Raw genomic sequence first — 20,544 nt, forward strand, 5'->3', positions numbered from 1 at the left:
ACGCAGAGGGGTTTGGTTTCAGATGAGAGTTGAATTTAAGACTGCAGTAAACACGTGTGCATTCAACATGTATGTTGTTTGTGCATATTCATGTGTTTCTCTGACATGACAAATCCATGCAAAAACTACATTGTTGTCTGTATATCTGGACATATTCAGATGAAACTCTGGTTCACCTTGAAGGTATGATGGGCAACAAAATGTCAGTTTGGACGTTCTAATCCTGTCTTCAAGGCACACACCAGGGAGGAACTTAAAGGAACACGTTGCCTTGGATCGGTCGAGTTGGTCTTTGAAAAGCGTTTGTAACCGTTTTTTTATAAAATGCATATGGGTAGAAAGATGTTGTAAAAGTAGAATACAATGATCCACACAAACATGCCTCGAAATTGCGTGGTTTTCCTTTTACCTTGTCGACTAACACGTCGGCCATTTATGGGGGTCAAAATTTTGACTCCCATAAATGGCCGACCATGTTAGTTCGCACAGTAGAAGGAAAACCACGCAATTTCGAGGCAAACTTGTGTGGATCATTGTATTCTACTTTTAAAACATCTTTCCAACCATATGCATTTTATAAAAAACGGTTACAAACGCTTTTGTTTTGACCAACTCGTCCGATCCAAGGCAACGTGTTCCTTTAAATGTTCATCTGAATATGCCATTACAACTTAACACTAAATTTAACTCCTTTTTCGAACATGACAACGATGTAGTTTGAATTTGAAGCATGGGGAGTGTTAGTATTTGAAGCTAGAACAACTTGCAAAAGATTGGGATTGGTTAATCATTTTCAGAACATTGGTATTTTGGTATCCTTACTACTTCCTCTGTATATAACACCTTCTATTTTACGATACCATAACTACAACAAGGGTGGGTTAACAAAATGCAAGAACAAAGGCAGACATTTCTGAGTCTCTAATTTGATCCTTCAACAACGGGTCCGAGACCGAGGGGGACATCCCGTCATGATTTACCTAGGTGGGGCGACACAAGGGGTGACGCAACTGACCATGCGCGTTGGTGTTTCACAGCGCCATGTTTCCGGACTCCACATCAACACCGCAGAGTTTAAAGCAAGGCACGTTTCTCCCCTAGAGCTAAACGATTTTGTTTTGTTTTTTGAAAGCCAGTGTAGAAGTTTGATTTGTTAAATGCATTTAAATGCAACTTATAATTTATTGTGTGAACCACATTGTAATTTGTTTATGGCTTTACAACTTCCTGTGTAAAATCTATCTAAAGAGATAAACAAAACTCAGAGTTGGTGTGGAAGAATGTTCCACATGCTCTCAGTTGTCTTTATGTTAATTGAAAAACACTTTTCGCGAACATTTCTTGATTGATTTGAGTTCATCTCTAGTGGAATTTTCACACAACACGAGTTCCAGCTAAAAGCTTTTCTCAACTACTATGGCGTTTCACAGATTATAAATACCACACAGTGGATTAAAGGGAGCTTTTTGCATTTAAAATATGTTTATCCTGCGTGGTTTATCGAGGCAAGTATGCAGCACGAAGGATCAGTTATCCCTGGAAAGTTCTTTTGTGTGAAAATGGTTTTCTTCGGGGGAGATTGGCGAAACCCTTTCTGAAACGGATTTAAATTTTTATAATCTTTCTGCTGAATTAAACTTCTGGGCCGGTCTGAGGAATATTAATACAAGCAAAACATGTCCGCCTGAGACTTGAAAGTATTGGATTGGATTCGCGTGCATGGAAAACCAAAATAAGCAGAATTTGTTTTTAATCTTTTCGGTTGCATTGTCTGGAAACGTTCGGTCGGATCAACTGGGGTAAAAGGGAGGGAAAATGTGTGAAAATCCCTGGTGGGAAATCGGCACGGTGTCGCTTGAGTTTTCTGGTTGATTTAACAGGACTATGAAAACCTTAACTGCACAAAGAAACCTGTGCCTTTTAAGATTTTTTTTGCCGGGGACATTTTTATTATTCCGTTTGAGAAATTTATACCCGGTCGGTAGGGCTGTGTTGAATAACACCGCGACTACGCCGAACAAAAACCCAACTACGGCCGCCCACACTACTGTGTTTGATAGCCGTGCTTAGTGCTGCATGTACCCCCTTGCTTGTCATATAATGCTCACAGAATTGTGCACGCATGCATGCATGCAGAGTGCAGAAAACCCCAACATGCACCAAAAATCCCTGATTTTCTTCCAACTGTTGCTGATAAATAAATTTTAAAAAATAGCTAAGAATTACTTGGTATTGCAGCCTCGTACTGCCCGTGTATCTGGGGACTTTGGGTGAATTCAAACTTGCAGAAAAACAGTGTGAAAACCAAACACTGGTTGGTTTCACATGTTTTTATACACCACTAATGACTCTCGCTTTACGGTCCAACGACAGGACAAGCTTACCTCACCCCCAGGCAAAAAGACCTCTTTCGCACGGAACTGCAGCTGAACCCGTTTTTTTTTGTGTTCAATTGTTGTGAATGGGATATTGACTGGCACTCAATACCGTTTGCAAACCCATTGAAACCCAAGGCATTGTGTTCATGTAAATCCGCCGGAAACCCAGCACATCGACAGGCGTTTAGTTATATGCTGCAATTGAATAGAGCAACACGATCACCTTGTGTACAATACTGGAAAAAAACCCTGATGTAATGGTTGTTTTCACAACTTGGTTTTTCACGGGATGAATGCTGTCCGGACATGATTTCAATAAACTATAAGTTACAATAAATGCATTCTCAGGGAGGAATTCTCTATTTATAATAAGAACTTGGTGTTTTCTTACAACTGGTTTCAATAAACAATCCGATCAGATATGCATTATATAATACCATAGGTTATACAACTTGTTCATATGATATTTAAAAACTGTGACAGTCCTACTGTAAAACATAACCCAATGACTTTAATAACAAACCGACCACGTGACCTAACGCATATTCCACGCATGTCATTCCAGTGAATATATACACTTGTATGTATAGAATATGTATGTACATGTATAAATACAAAGTGTATAGATTCACTTTAATTTTATTGTTAATATAGACCTATGAGTGGACACCTTATTTGAAAAAGTGTAATTCGAGGGGATAACATCCTTGCCCGAAGTTCAGATACAGAGCAAAGAGATGATGATGAAATACGAGATAGTAGTGTGTGGGGACGAGACTTTGTACAAACACTGAACCTGACTCAGTGTTTGTTAACACGAGGTTGGTAATGGTGAAGCAAGCTGCAAAAAAACGCGGGAATTTGGTCGAGGTCAATTTGACATAAGTGGTTTGAGGGGGTCCCGTGTGATTCACATGTTTTTCAGTTTGACCTCATGTTTCCTTTTTCATTCATGGAAGTTAAGTGAGATTCGTTTCGTCATGGCCTGTAATCGGTTTGTCTTATTATTATAGGAACACAAGACATATTGGTTTTACTTACTTTTTTTTAACCGTACATTTTATACATATTATATTTAGCACACTATCTAGGTGTATAGTGTTCAAAATTGCACCATGTTTCCCATCAATAATAATATAATTCAATCCTAACGCTGGTCACCCACCACGAGGCGGTCATTTACATGGTGGTAATTACAACTGACCAGTGGGGGTATTGTGTGTACAATTTCTCTCTCAAGGCTTGAGATCGCTACCGATTTGGTCTCATCCACACGAGGTGTCTACATCGGAGAAATCCTGCCAAGGTGGATGCAATATATCCCTGGTGTTCTGGAAGATACCATGGTAGCAGCTTTCTTTGGTTGCGTGGCAACGTAGCAATCGTTGGACGGACTGCTTCTGCTGCTGCAACAGGAGAGTTGTTTCTACAACCACCGCACTGATATAATATCCTTGAGTTGCGGAAATTCTGCCGTAGTGGCCACGTGGCGATGCATGTCATTGACTCCATGGGGTGTACAGTAACCGCGGCCCTGCGGCGTGAAACTAGGCACCCTGCCGGCCGGTTGTGGTGTCGAATGGACATGATGTTAGTGAGTTTGCTGAGAATGAAGTCGGCCCAGGGTGACGACGACGACGAGGATGATGCTACAAAGTCTCGTACTCCGATTCCTTGCACTTGCAACCGTCCCTCGCGAAGCAGAGTTTGCAGGAAGATATACACCCTCGCCCCGGCAGGTAACACCAGAGACAAGGCAACACCAGGGAGATCATACCCATAATGGACCATCGCAAACAACATTTCTTATCCCCGCATGAACATGGTTTGTCACCCCACGAATAATCATCGTGGTTGCTGTCCGCGAAATGGTAAAATAATCCTTTCACACAGAATAGACAGGTGCAATATTCCAACGTGTTCTCCGCTGAGCATTTGTACCTCCCGCACAGCCAGGTTTGAGGAAAATCTGTTCTAGTCCTGCACTTGTCGCAGCAACATTTCCCGCAGGCTTGACAAGCGATGGGGATATTGCTGTCGTAACAGCGCAGAGGAGTTGTAGTCTGGGCGCTCGAGTCGCTTTCTTCGCTAGTCCTACTCACTTCTCGTTTGGCGTATTTTAAAACTTTGGTCTTGCCGTTGTCCGACACGACAATAAAAGTTGATCTGTTGTTTCGGTGATGATGACTTCCCGACAGCAAGTGGGGCTGGGCTGGGTTGTCATTGTTATTCCTTGTATTGTTGAGAAGCTCATTGCCTGGTTCATAAACGTATTCGTTCCCCGGCGCCCGTCTCTCGGGAGGAGCGCTTTGTAGGGCCGGAAAGTCAACGATTCGGGGCTGCTGGCCTATAGGCTGCCGGCCGCTAGACTGCCGCAATGACCTGGTCAGAGACCTGGGCTGCCGCGATATCACGCCATTTCCATCCTGTGCCATGGATGCAACATGCGGCAAGCCGGTGCTCCATAAACTCTGAAAAAGAAGAAGAAACACACATTTTATTTTACCAGTCAGAAGGCAAGAGAGTCACGCTGAAGAAGAAGAAAAAAGGGAGGAAATTATGAGGTTTAAGTTGATCTGTGCTCGCGGGGTCCCAGTGAATGATTACGTCGACCTCGCCAGGGGGATTCGCACATTAGCATGGGTGATAAGACAGCACCCCAAATCGGACAACTCCTGTAACAATTTATACTCCCACCAGAGTGGGTTAAAATGACAGAGATTTATGGCGACTGACAAAACCGCAAGGCTGAGGTAGTTTGCTAAGGTTACAAAACGTATTAAATGTTACCATTATCATGCTGACTTTTCAAAAACACAATCAAGGACTGGTCCTGGTGAGCGAAGTGTCACAAACAGCTTACAGCGCGCTAATGACGTGAAGTTCACGCGGCCTGCTCTGTTTATACACTGAAAAGGAAGGGACCCAGTAAACTCGGAACTGTCTCATAAAGAACTGGGAAATGATCCTCATTTTCAAAGCCGGACACGGCAGAGCGGAAATGCGGATATAGACACCTCTCAATGGGGACAATCTGAGGCCGCTCAGGGTATTGACTTCCCATAATATCAAGTTAATTTAGGAAGGAATTTACTCAGTCAGAGATGGAAGCAGTGAATTGGAAAGCTCTGGCGACTGATTAAAGGAAACACATGTGACGTATAATTGACCATCATTGCCAGTGAAGCTCCCTCGGTGTAGGAGCCATTTACCTCGGCCGGGCTTCATGATTGAATCTTGGGGGGCTCTCTTGAGCTATCGGTGGAGTGGAGAGCAATAATGCCGATCTAATGTCTGTTGTGCATTTTCGACGTCTGTGAAAACAGTTTCCCTGTAGTCTGTGAGTCTGCTTTGTTGGATGGCACACTCTTCAGGGATCAAAATCCACTGCTAAATGTTTTCGCAGCAAGGAAAATATCCAAGACGGTTCTCATAACTGGTGTGTCCAATTCAAGTGGAATCTTGTGATGACGTTGTATAAACCATTGTATAGCCAAATGGTGCAGTGTAGTCTGCTGTAAAAGTGACAGGCTTGCACTCGCAAGGTTTTTAAATTCCCTAAATTAATTAACAGCTCTTTCATGTTCCCAAACTACCGGTGACAACATCGGGGTAAAACAGACAACTGCCATGTGATATATTTGATTAATTCCCAGAAGAAGAAGAGAAAAACCACAACCAAAACATTATTACAAAATAAAATAGACATGTAAAATGTCCCTGATTTTTAAATGCTATTGCAATCATTTATTTATGGACACTGTTATTACAAAAACACGTTCAGTGAGGGCAGTACACGTTGTGTAGTTCAACTATGGAGGTAGAAATGGTTCAACTAACTCTGCCAAGTATTTGTTTACTGATTATTCGATTATTACATACTATAAGTTTCCACGAATTCTGCTTGTTATAAAACACACACACATGGAAATGGATGGAACAAACTTTAATCCGTTCGGTAAGAAAGATTATTTTAAAACCAACCGTTTCTGATAATCAATGGCAGAATAATGTTTGCCGTTGTACTCTTATTCCCACTCCCAGTAAAAGACATCAGCCAGTGCGTTTACTTTTGATGAGGTAACAATCATACAAAGATTTCCCCACAAACTCTAGCGTAGATTTTTTTTTCTTCCCCCATTTATATACCACCTCCGTCCATGTTTCATGAAAAGTGCCTGGAGGTTTCCACTGGTAGAATTACCTCATGATACAGACTATCCCTGAAATAGCGCAGGCCCGAGGGATCAGATAGTGATAAACCACAAGCGACTGTAAACGCAGGGGGGTTAAATTTCATTTCCACATTGAGAAAAGAGAGAACTAAAAAAGACTGCAATCTCAGAGGCATTGCTCATGCATGGAGTTTCCATCCCATCGAAGTGCGCACACGCTGTGCACTTCGCTGGCAATCTTGTAAGCCGTATATATTTTACCTCCATGCTCAAACCAACGGTTTAAAACTGATGTGCATTCACTTCAAAAACTGCATATCTAAAGTTTACACAGCAGGACCATTATTGAGATTGAGCTGGGAGAATTTCAAAGCATGTGTGTGCTACAACGGTGCATGGGGTATGCCTGTTGTACCCATGCAGCACAAACTTCCCTATGCACACAGTGCCTTCCTGTGCCCGTTATCTACCCCCGACCAGTGATAATAAAAACTTACAATTGGATGACTACAGGCAGGGACTGCCTAACTGTCCATTCATCAGTTATAACATCTCCTCACTGAGCATATAGAATCCACACAAACCCTTGCAGGGAACAGGTAGTAACAACGCGTAGCTTTCCATTTAGTGTATAAATCGCCCGGGTAGAATATTCCAGTTTGGTTTATCGACGAGAGAGAAGTACGAACTGGCGAAGTTTTTTTTTTCGCCGTGGTGTGCTGCCACAGATAGATTTAGATACTTCAGCCCAAGCTCTCCGTGCTGTTCCGGTCTCCACTGAAGGACTTTATTTACTGCTGGGCGGAATTCTTTCACTAGCGAGCTGCAAGCAGGCACTTGGGTATTGATATGTAAATGTAAGGGGGCGTACTCTTTGGGTAGCACCATTACACCATAGGTGGTTTCTACTCTTGTCACCTGCATTTCCGGAGTGGCTAATGTGGCCCTCGGTTCCAGCAGAGACCGGATGGATTTCATCACATTCTAAATTCCTCGCAGTGTAGTATTACAAATAAACAAACGGCAAAGTCGGTCAATCTTTTTAATGCTTGAGACATATTTCATGTAATTACACTTCGCTGCGCTTCCCCTCAGCAATAAAAAGCACACCCCTCCTCCGGGTAGTGGTCGAGTCCACGATTTGCCTTATTTGGACAGGGTCTGTCAACATCCCTGGCGAATGATTTGCTGCTCGCTAATCTCTCGGGATCAGACATTTCCGGTCTTATCGTGTTCCGTTTTGCAAGTTTATCAAAAACAAACGCGAATGGGGTTTGGTGGGACCCGGTGTTTACCGATGAACGCAGCTAGCGTCCCCCTATCGTCAAGTTAGTGGTCACGTCTCGCTGTTCGTAACCGCAGGGATGGCCCCGGGTTGGACGGGATGGCCTAGCGGGTTCCCCCGTTGGTTTTGACGGGTCGCTGTTACGTCCATGATGACCCTCCCTCGGAAAAAAAACTCGTGCATCTCTTACAAAAATGCCGTGTGTCGTTGTACACCGTTAACAAATCACGCCAGAAGTTGACAGCCTCAGAAATAATGCACTGCAGATTTGGCATGGATCACGTACGGTAGCGTGTCCTTGCCATATCGAAACAAGCACTGACATAAGTTTTCAATCTTCATTTAGGAAACAACTTCATTTCTGATGATTTATGTAATTCCACATTCCCAATCATTTCATCTTAATTTCATGCAACATCTTACGGAAATTTACATTTAGTCTTATTTTTTTTAAAGGCAAAGTACACCTATACAAACCGCAATTGACCTATAATTAATCATTTCGCAACCCAACGAGAGGGTTGCGTAAAATAGGTTAGTTCATGTTAATGCACGACTGCTGCTGCTATTATCGATTACTCACTTATGACCCTTAAAAATGCGTATGCCTAAATTTATATTTAAAAGAAAGTTCAAAATATAACTGGAACAAGACAGGCTTTTCTAAATAGTTTAAGGAATAAGGTAACAAAATAGAAAAATTAATTTATTACATGTGATTATTTCTTTGTATGGTTTGCTGGCAGTAAATAAGATCCACTCAACTGTGATTTAGTTCGAATTTGGGGTACTGTCAACAGGTTTTACTCCGTGTAGGCCTATACAGCCTTGTGTAATCGTTGTATAATTTTGGTGTATATGTTTTGTAACTGCTGTTTCTGAATGAATGAATGATTTAATTGTTGTTATGTATTAATTAATAGTCCCTTGTGGTTCACTGCTTGAATTATTAGCACATGTACACGTGGACGAGTCTAGTAGGGCTAGATGGACGAGTTTAACAATCGTGCTCTATTCAGCATGTGGCACATCCCTCACACCACATGATTATAATACACTCCAACCGTGAAAAAAGGATCCTGCGAATGTCACACATCAAGAATAACATCGCTCCAAGCTAGTGGCTTCCCCCCTCCCCAAGAAAAACACAAACCCCAAAAGAAGCAGGCTGTAAACAACACTCAAAGAACCTTCCTCCTATAAACGAAGGTAGACAATCACCTCAAAAGAGCCACACGGAAGTGTTTCATTAGAATTCATTTTAGGCGGCTGAAAAATAGGCTCATTACAGCCTCTGCCTGGACAATAGCAAGAGACAAGGCAAAATCAGAGTGTTTCAGGACTAGTGTATAAAAGCTCTGGTACACTTCACAAGCGGAGGGTTGTTTCAATGGGGACGAGGCTACTCCAACAAAAGTGTTGTGTCTTTCTGGGTGGATTTTGTATAAACGCCAGTCCCAAGTCGGGTAAAAGGTTCTCTCTCTATGCTGCTGGCTTCGACAATCACTCCCCAAAACCCAGGGACAACAACAACCTCCAAACACTGAGAGGGGTTTGTGCCCGTTTCACTTGTTCGCTCTCTCATCAGAAAGATTAAAATATCGATCCACTTGGTGAAATAGCGTTGCAAGAGAAACATAGTGGGGGAATGCATGCGGAAAAGTGCGTAGCGTGTTTTTAACATAGACTGTTAGGGGAGGGGGCGGGGTAAGAATTGCATCACCAGAAAGGATCATCTTAAGATGGATGGATTGGATGAGGGGGGTTAATGTGTACAACCCCCCCCCCCCCCCCCGCGGCTGCACTTGAATTTTGAGAGTGAGAGCCGGTTTGAAACACATCTTGTTTCTTTTTGTCACGGTGTTAAATCCCACTAAGGGTCGGAAATTGCCGATCGATAATGGATCGAAGAGGTGTCGAATGGAGGAGAATGGCCCCGTGATGGGGGGACTCGGGGGTACGGTGGAAACACGGTCAAATCACCCTTAATTACCCCTCGGTGGTATTGGGTCATGGACCCTAGCTCCGGGCAAGGACGGTATCGAACACATGTATGTGCATTTTATGAAACATTAATGGTATTTGGCACAGTCAGAGTATGACATGAGCAAGACATCTTGCATTTGGGCCATCCCAGATTTGCTATTATACCTATACTCAGGTAGAATAACAAGAAATGGCGGCCATTAAAAAAAAAAAAAAAAAATGCTTTCCCCCGAAATTGTTCACAACTCAAATCTGCAACGCCCCCTATAGCCAACTATCTTTCTCATGATATACTCTGACTATGTGCCAAGTTCCAAAAGGCACCGTTCCCGAAAACGATTCCCCTATCTGCCCTATCAATATCTACTTCTGCTCTTGACCGTGTAATAAAAATACAACTAAAGACTATACGGAATTAACTGGGAATTGAGGCCACTGGTGTAAGACATGGCCTAACTATTTCCCTAAACTAAAGCAAAAAGAATTTCATAAAAAGGTACTCTGCCATCATTCCAAGCATGACTCATCAACCCATACCAGACAGATCTTAATGGATTTGTGAACAATCAATTTAAATCAATGATTAAGAGAAACGGAGAATGAAAGACGACTGGCAAAAGAGAAGGTTTTGTGGTTGTAAATTAGACTTAACACAAGTCACAAGACAAAACTTTCTACGAGTCCTTGCATAAACATCGCAGCTTTCGTTACAAAGCTCACTGTTACTGACTAGATTTGCACGAGACCCGACTGGAACCAAGTCTATGGTTGTAAACACACAATAGTCCCAAGGTATCTAAAGGCCCAAAAATAGTTTCATTGATTCTGGATTAGTTTTAAAATTCATCTGCATAAAATTGTGTTAACTTAGTTACGAATGTTGCTAGTGGAGTTGTGTTAAACGTGGGGAAACAGCATTGCACTGAGTAACGACTCGTGACAAGACTAACACAGGAGTATATATAGACAATCCATCAACATTTAAAAATACAAATATGTCGGCAGATCGAGTGTCTGTTGATGATTTGTGAATCCATGTCTATCTTTCTTGATTCAGGTTTTTAGATGACGTAAACAAGAAGCTTTCTACGTAATTGGAAACGGGTAGGACTATTAGCTAAAGTAAAAACGCATCCGGCGAAATTTGGAAAACAACTCACAGAGTGAGCACTTTCGAGAGACGCTGTAGAGTCTAAGCCAAGTCTAAGGAAACCCCTTTTGATCGAACAGCAGCATTGAAGAATGGGTATCAGCAGCGATGTGGCCATAGCCGTAGCCCATACCGTCAACTCAGACGATGGCCCGAACCTACATTTCGAGAACACCCAATCATCGATTGTCTACTGCAATTTTTCATTTCAGGATTTATTTTCAATAGAGAAAGAAAAAAAATGTACCTCCAGGAAATGTCTTCTATAATAATATGCCTACAGATTGACAATAATGACATGTGACAACACGATATAAAGCCAGATAGACCAACTGAGACAGGTTCAAGGTTTCAAGCTCATTAATGTGTATCAGTCGTAGTTGCAATACCGTGTAGCCACAAATTGTCTCAGCAAATTGTCAGATGAAAGCTGACAGAGATGGTTTGGTTGAGCCCCAATATGCTGGCAACGTATACTATCTGAGTGATACCAATAATTATAACCAGATAGATGAACCCATGAAGACGCGGCCTACATTTGAAGAGTAGTAGCTCATGTAACCGGATTTCAAACTTGCACATCCGATCTGCTGATACCGGCAGAGCGTTTCAACCATGCAATACTATTGATTAAACAGATCAGACATCCGCAGATATATACTTAATTGCATTTGTTTCCTGTAAATTTCATTACAAGACATGAAAAACCCAAACGGACGCCATTTCAAATCACCATTTTTCTTCTTCTTCACACCAAGGTGATACTTCTCCGGATTTAAACCCGCTCTGCAATTTCCCAATCCTCGTTTCGGGTCATGGCCGAAACTATAAAACACAATTACACACAGTTATAAACCAGTCTTCAAATACAGTTGTCTGTGGAGCAAGCGATATCAACTTTTAATGGTGATCGGAGCATACATAAAAAGATAAGGGGCTTGTTGTCCTCCAAAGAGAGGACATCTTGTAACCTCATTTTCCGTTTCCACAAAGCGTTGGTGAAGAGTACTCTGTACCATAGCTGTACAATGTTTAAGGCCAAATTTCACAGAGTTGGTTAAGCACAAACAAGTAGCTAATAACACCAAAACGAAATTATGCTTACTAGAATCAGATTATTACACTATCGTCCCATGCACAATGTTGCCTGGTATCCTGCTCATTTCTGCTAAGCAATGAAATTGAGCCCAGTTGTTGATGATGACGAGTAAGCCCTCGTTGTATTACAATCATAGAGCTAGATACAGTGTACCATCAGTTCTCGAGTCAAACCCACGCTCAGCGCACGTGCACACGGCCAAATCAGCAAACACAAAATGAGTCTCACTGCGTTGCATTACGAAATTAAAGACAAGATTTTTTAATTCCGACGAGAACGCAGAGCGCTGATTATTTGTTTAGCATCCCACGCGTCTAGGGTAAAAATAACAATACCCCAGCTTTATCGAACTGTGTCAATAATAATTAAAATATTTATAATTGGGAGCACATTATTACGGCGAAGAAGGGCGGGAGATCATCTTGTGTGGGTGTGGGGGGCCTTGTTTGGGGGGAGGGGGATAGAGGCGTGTGTGGATTCGAAATATAACTATTATTGATTACAATAGCCACCAATTGTTTCTGAAATAGAAACTTTGATTGGCTGTTACTTTCCTGATTCTTTCTATATCCTTCCCTTAATCCCTTTCCCCTCTCTTTTTCTATAAACGGATATGTATTTGTTTGTACCTGTTTCATGCCTCTGAAGAAGGTCCGGTTTGAATCGAAAGCTGAGGCCATCTACCCTACTTATATATTATTGATTACAATAATATATTCAGGGAACAAATTTAATGTATATTTGGTTTGCGGTAACACCAATAATAAAATTAGGTTTAGATTTACAACAATTCGTAACCACCTAACTACAGTCATGGGACTAAAGGCATACAAAGTATTTGTTCAATGAATGAAAACTGGCCGAGTTGTTTTAACTTGTTGTAATAACTTCGAGAACGTTTGAATATCCTAACAAAACAAGTTAAAGCATTTGTTCCTTTTCTATTTAATTTGAAGTAGAACTTCAGTCCTCTGCATACAAGACGATTCGTTCATATTAAATTTAAAAAAGAATATAGAAAACAGAATCTGTCGCACTTCAAATTGCAATCCAACAGTTTCTCTCTATAAATAAAGGTGCTGGATAACAAGCACTTAACCGTCACCAAAAATGTGGCCATCTAATTTATTAGCAAAGGGAGTAACATTACAAAACAATTTGCCAACAGTTTCATGACGTACATATCTTATAAGTTAGTCTGTATCGTCGGAGAAAGGCGACGAAAAAAAATCCCCCACAAAACTAAAAGAGCAGCCTTCCAAAAATTGCCAACAGTTTCATGACGTACATATCTTGTAAGTTAGTTTTCACCGTCGGAGAAAGGCGACGAATAAAATTCCCCACAAAACTCGAAGAGCGTCAATGACTCAAAGCAAGCTAGAAAGTACAGTGGCAACAAAAACGCATTCATACTCACGTTAAAAGACACGAATATACTAAATATTCCCAGTCGCTGATTTCAATAAGGAATCTCACTCATGTCGACAATTCTGTTTATCACTTAAAACCAAGTCCCTGACGAAAATCACACGTGAATTTCCACAGAAAAATATAATATATTTTAATATTATACGTCAGACCATCATAATGCATACAGCACTTCTGCGGTGCGTGTATGGTCGGTAGTCATTAGTAGCATGTGCGCTGCATCAGTGCATACACGATCTCAAATAACTTGAGTATGCACTTTTTTAGGGTTGAAACTCCAATCTATTCAATTTCCGGGGATTTTTTTTCTTTTTTTTCTTCTTCATTTTTTTTTTTTTTTACGTTTTCAATTATTATATATATAGCCTACTTCATTTCCAATCGATAAAAAAGCCCCATCGAGAGAAGAAAGAAATATTTTGTGACTAAAGATTTTACTCAACAGCCCGTGAAGCACCCGGGGTAACACGTTGCGGGTCAATGGGGACAATCTGAACTTGGAGACCGGCGAGATTACTTGCACAATTATGGTATGATTTCGGGTACTGCGGTTAAATAATGGCTATGGGTATGAGATAGCTGCATATAGATGCCGAGGGGCTTGGTAACCCCTAAAGCACCCCTGTAGCTGTAATAGTTGGGAGGGTGGGTGGGATGATTTGGTGGTTCTCTCTCTTATGCTCTTACCAACTCACCATGATCCATCTCTGTATGGCGTTTATATAGAAACCGATTATCACACAGAAACTATAAAATGTTTCGATGAATCGAGGAGAACAGTTATGACAATAAAACAATGTTACCTTTACTTCAGCTGAATGCTTTCAAAAAATCATTTCCACCAACCAATTTCACACTGTGATTGTGCGAACAACGTTGACATGCCCTGCAAATGCAGACAAAGTCCGTCGCACGGTGGCGCTATTTAAAACAAATATGGAAGAGTACCAAGGTCCCCGATTGCACGTGTAAATTGCGGGAACAATGTTAATCAGTTATGTAAATAGATCTATTTGGGGTAAACCACGCATGCATCATCCGCTAACAATTATTTCTAATTTTATTGGACAATGATAAAAGAAAGTATCTTCAAATTTTTGAAGGTTCGGTTTCCTGTTTATGGTGAAAAGCAACCGACCAAACAGTGGCCAGTGAACGCACCTAACTCAGGCGTGAAAACAATGAACTCAACCCATGCAGATATCCGCAGTAAAGAAATAATACCTCCCCCCCCCCCCTGCAAGGCTTGATTAATTTTTCAGTTCAGTGGGGAAATTAAACGATGCCTTTATCCTTTTGCAGGTTGACAATATTGCCAAAGCAAGATTCAAACAAGACCATGTTTTTAGAGAATGTAAGAACGATGATTGATCGAGGATTAAACTCTGATTGAGTGTCTTCAGACAGTAATTGTACAAATTCGTTACCCATGAACAAAACTATTGGAGAGAGAAAAGGGAGTACAGGAAAACATCGAATCAAACTTTAGTTTTGAAAGCTGTGTCTGATTATAAAAGTTCATATCAATACCAGTCACGTAGACAAATATTTCCGTCTATGGGGGCTCAACGTCAAAGTAAAAACAAAATTGCAGTTGAAGATTTTGGTATCTATGTTGCAGTCAAAAAGTAAAAGTAAAAATCAACCAAATTATGCGATACATTTTTTAAGTTCAATATTCACTAAAACCGGATAACCTCATTATTTTTATGAACCATGTGTTTTCCTGGTTAATGGGTTTCCTGGCAAGAGTCAGAAACAATTTATTAAGTTGAATCAAAACGAATAAAATTCAAGGATTTGTTTCCTAATTCGACCTCACTGTGTTCTTGCAATTAAATTTCTTTTTCCTGGAAGCATGATTTCGTTTTTCATTCTGGTCCGTTTCAGTCTTACTTTTTTCATTTAAAGACATTCCAGATTTCACTGTTTTTCTTTCTACAGACATTCTACTTAATTTTCACAATTTTTCAGTTGAATTTCTAGTACTAAAAGACACTGGACACTGTTGATCATTGTCAAAGACCAATCTTCTCACTTGGTGTATCTCAACATATGCATAAAATAACAAACCTGTGAAAATTTGAGCTCATTGGTCGTTGAAGTTGCGAGATAACAATGAAAGAAAAAATGCACTTGTCACACGAAGTTGTGTGCTTTAAGATAGTTGATTTCAAGACCTCAAATTCTGAACCAGTGTGAGTTTTGTGTTGAAATTGCAAAGAAAACCCCAGAACTGGAGTTCACGCAATTGTTTCTACATTTGGAGTTTCTCTTTCTAGAAAATATACGATTTAGAAAATGGGTTTTCCATCTTAAAGGCAGTGAACACTATTGGTAATGACTCAAAATAATTGTTAACTTAAAACCTTTCTCGGTGACGAGTAATGTGGAGGGGCTGATGGTATAAAACATTGCGAGAAACGGCTCCCTCTGAAGTGCTATAGTTTCAGAGAAAGAAGTAATTTTTTCACGAATTTGATTTCGAGACCTCAGATTTAGAACTTGAGGTCTCGAAATCAACCATCTAAACGCACACAACTTCGTGTGACAGGGGTGTTTTTTCTTTCATTATTATCTCGCAAGTTCGATGACCGATTGAGCTAAAATTTTCACAGGTTAGTTATTTTATGCATATGTTGAGATACACCAACTGTGAAGGATAGTCTTTGACAATTACCAATAGTGTCCACTGCCTTTAAGCAAAGAGAAATAACCTCGTTGAAGTTCCTACAGAGTTCGTCACTTATTTGGGTCAACAAAATCAATCACTTCCCCATGATGGTATTTCGACGAATAGAAAAAGCTCAGTTCTTCCCTTCTTCCGGCAGCGGATGCCGTACAAGAGATGTTTTCAACCGGCCTGGTCCTTGCTAATGAATCAAGTCCGGCCACGGAAGCTAGTACCAGGCAAATTAATAATGAAGACCCTACCACATGGTAGGGTTATCCATTCTTTATGGGAGTGGATAAAATCACCGTAAGGTAATAAAGTTTAAAATCTGCCTCCCCCCCCCCCCAAAAAAAGGAGGGGGGGATAAACTTAATGGTTTACCTGTCTCTCCACTTCATAAATTTATGAAATGAATATCATAAACAGGTATTGAATGAAAGGGTTGAACATGTGTTTTTTAAAGGAGGTTATTTTGTTGACTTTGGCAGAAACGGTTGACCCCCTTAATTAGTGTGTATTGCAATTTACGATAGCATTGGCTTATTGCTGACAGTCAACATGCATAAGTGGCCTTATATGTTTAAAAAAAAACTGTTCTGTGTGTTTTTAAAACATTCCCTTTAAGCGAAAATCAATTTCTGTTTGTCAGTTATTGTCTTTGATCCAACCATCCGCAATTTAAAAAAAAAGAAACTCAACATTTTAAAAACATTGTTAACTCCGAACGTAGGCCACCTACATCAAATAAATATATAACAATCAAAATAATAATTAATAAATTAATTAATCATTGTGTCCAATCGCAATGCAGCCCTTTTTTCATGCAACACGCCAGAAATTATTGCAGATTTCTCGAAAATTGCATTTACTTACTTGAACTTATTGAAGAGTGACAAGTTTGAATGAAGTCAAACTTTAAAAACAAAAAATATTTTATTTTAAACAAACTATGCACGAACCCTTTAAAACAAAGGTTTATAATACAAATCATCACGAGACTCAATCAAACAAGTCTTTCAAGAATAACGGAAAAGAATGAAGGTCACGTGCTTTCTATACAAACTGTCAATCATCGCGTGTGGCGGGTAAAAGAAAAATAACTTCGCGCCAATTTCACGGTCTTTCCCACTCTTTTATTTTCATAATTATAACGAACAACAGCTGAAAAGACATCAACTACATAGTTAACCTCCATTATTTCGGCTAGTTTTTTTTTTCTTCTCTATATTTCGCAATTACGAAAGGAATTTGGTTATTTATAAGGACAGGTTTGGGATTGATTTGCAAATAATCAAGTATTTGCTGCATGACATGTTATCAAGTTATCATAGGGTGAATTATATAGTTTCCGCTGAGGTGTTGGTTTATAACACGTTCTTGTGTATTTTTGATTGACGTAATTATTACTAACACGTGTAGTTTGTGTGCATACCAATGTTGGCTTGTGGGCTTTGCTTTTTTTTGCCTCTCCACAGACGTGTGTTTTTTTTTCTCTTCACAATGCAAGGATGTAGTCCATGATGATCTTTGATTAGGTGCTAAGTGACAAGCAAATAATGCGTGAGAACAAACAGTGTATGGTTTGACCATGGTTTGACCATCACACAAGTGCATTGTTTATTGATACAGAAGCAGTCATTTCGACATCAGTAAACTTTAAGAACAATTTGCCACGAAGACTTGGGGGTTATCGCTTTTACATTGCTTTTGATGAATGACAGTTTCAAGTTGAGCAGTTGATGGTTAACAATTCTCTAATCAACACACCAAAAGCATTATTATAATTTACACCAGACAACCTGTGTCCAATATCCGTTTACTAATTAACAGTTTCATGAATCTGTGATTGATTTTTGAAACTTAAACTAAAGACTTCAATCTTTGTCTCATTTTAAAAATGGACAAGGAGGGAATCAATCAAATCCGGATTGCGATCCCATATATATAGGCCTTTTCGAAGTGGTTGCTGCTATGGCTTTGGCTCCACGTATATTATGTTTGATGCCCTGTACAAAAGGGGCAAGTTTTAAAACTAACGGAGCCAAAGCCGGAAACCAACTTGCAGCCAAAGTCGTAGTTTCGAAAAGAGATTAATTATTTGGTATATCTCCGATGCAAATTTAACTACATCTATGATGGGAATTGTCAAGATGTTCCTAATACTAATACTTCATGCAGTTACAATCTTTACTCTTAAAGATTGTCTTAATTGGGAACATAGAGCAAGGATCATGGGGAACTACTGAAACTATAATAGGGGGAGGGCACCTGGGCCCAATTTCATGGAGCTGCTAAGCACAATAATTTGATTAGCATCAAATTTCTTACATGATAAAAACAGGATTACCAACCAAATCTCCACGTGGTTTTCAGGAGAATCAAACAACAGCCGAATACCAGAAACAAGCAATATACAACAAATGGAATGGTTGGTCAATCCTGTTTTTATCAAGGAAGAAATATCATGCTAAGCAATTTTGTGTGCTTAGCATTTCTATGACATTGGGGGCAGTTGACAGGGTGGAACCATCTCCCAAGTGTGTGGCTTGATCCGAATGCCGGAAATAACCCAAATTATAACAAAAGGTGGCAGTCAATGTCAAAGTGTGTTTTACAGATAATCTCTTGAATTGAACCATTCAGATGGGAGTGGGTTGGTCATTGGCAGCAGGCATCAACTTGGGGGGGGGGGGGGGCGGTGGTGGATGGGGGGGGGGGGGGGAGGCAATATCCATCCTGATATATCTCAGACAGGTGTAAAGGGACTGTGCACCAGGATGCCATGGAAATAATCAAGACATTACAACATTCTAAGATTCATATTTTATGTCCGGTTCAATTGTCCTAAATATACCAACATTAAATTGAGTAGAGGCTTCAAACAAAATTTGTTTTTTCTTTGATACTTTCATCTGATATAAAAAAAAAGATGAAGTTTGATTCCTCTGGCACCGTAAACATGTTGGTACGTTCAGAGATTACGAGGCCACATTTGGAAATGGATTTATTTTAGCATAGAACGGTCGGTTGTGAGTGAAAGTCATTTCTTTAAAAACAGAATCTGAAACTATTATGATCCAAATTTTAGGTGGTGCGTTCCACCTTTTGTCAAACCTTGTTGCAGATTTCCATGAGTTTTTGGAAACATCATCCTCAGCACTACAGAATTGTACAGATCAACCAACTTATCTGAAGAAATAGCAGCTATTCAACAAGCATATAACATTAAGAAAAACAGTCTGAAAGTTCTCATTTCTGAAGAGTTAGAGATTGAACGTACTTATGAGATTACGACTTGATCTAATCATGGATTCAATTTATACACAACAGAGCGGTTCCAAAGCAGTCTGAGAGGGTATGGTCAAGTCTAACCATTTAGAGGGATAATCTGCAAACGGATCTGGGTCAATTATACAATCAATTTTATTATTACACAATTGAGTCTAATTAATACAAGAATGAGTCCACAAGATCGGATCAAGTCCAACCAGACTTCAATATCATGATCTACTGCGTCCAATTACACGGATTTGTCCATTATTATAGGATCAACGGATAAAGTCAAACATGTTTAATAATTAATCCAATAATGTATGCATAATACTGAGCCGAATGTCATAGTGTACTGCGTCCTAATACACTTGTAGTACCTGGGACGCAGTAAAACCATGTAATTAATATGAATCTTATATATAGAATCCGACCAACCCTTTTATCAATGAGAAGTCACCATTAACACGAACTGGTCAAGTTCGATTTACAAATTTCAAATTTCAGGACAATATTAACCGTTTTCAAAGATTATCGGGTTTAATAATTTTAAAAGGTATACTTTATTCTGAGTATACAGTGCTAACAGTAACACACATCAGTGTAAGAATAAAAAACAAAAACTAATATTATAATAGTTATTCGTGTACGTCATATTTCAAGTCTCACGGCTGGCACGTCAATTATGAAATCTTCTTAATGGTTATAATTAATACGATTGGCATTGGTTTGTATAACATTCCTTGCCCATATATACAAGGAAGGAACCCTAAGTAAACTTTAATCATCAGCAGACATGTGCTTTTATAATTCACGTCCATATCTCATACTGATTGATAACCAATGATAGTCCACTTCCCATCCTCTGAGCCGGCCACGAGAGTTAGATAGCATCCGTTCCCACACTGATTAAGGGCCGGAGATATACCCCACAACCGAATAACACGGTCATGTGATGGCCTGTAAAAACAATCTACACTATCCTTCGCTATCTTTCTTATTTTAGTACTTCAAAATGGCAGCAACCTCAAGAATAAATCATAAGACTGACTATGACATGATCATGGAAAGGAACAAAAAGGCATCTTTGTGATATGCC

At 40.0% G+C, this 20,544-nt stretch overlaps 1 protein-coding gene across 3 annotated transcripts in view; it reads right to left on the minus strand.

Moving 5' to 3' along the window:
* Positions 1–564: 564 nt before the first annotated feature.
* The window catches only part of LOC139936485 (uncharacterized), a 65,111-nt gene continuing 45,131 nt past the window's right edge, over positions 565–20,544 (minus strand). Inside the window, exons 1-2 of one of the 3 annotated variants that reach the window (XM_071931314.1) lie at positions 7,051–7,325; positions 565–4,849 (exon numbers count right to left, since the gene is read on the minus strand). In XM_071931314.1, the coding sequence (XP_071787415.1) occupies positions 4,028–4,813 (786 nt within the window). In that variant the 5' untranslated portion in view covers positions 4,814–4,849; positions 7,051–7,325 and the 3' untranslated portion in view covers positions 565–4,027. Of the gene's footprint in view, positions 4,850–5,168; positions 5,238–7,050; positions 7,326–20,544 lie in introns of those variants that run through there. The other 2 variants (XM_071931313.1, XM_071931315.1) reach the window with 2 other exon arrangements.

This window comes from Asterias amurensis, chromosome 4 (assembly GCF_032118995.1).
Source record: "Asterias amurensis chromosome 4, ASM3211899v1".
Lineage (NCBI taxonomy): Eukaryota > Metazoa > Echinodermata > Asteroidea > Forcipulatida > Asteriidae > Asterias > Asterias amurensis.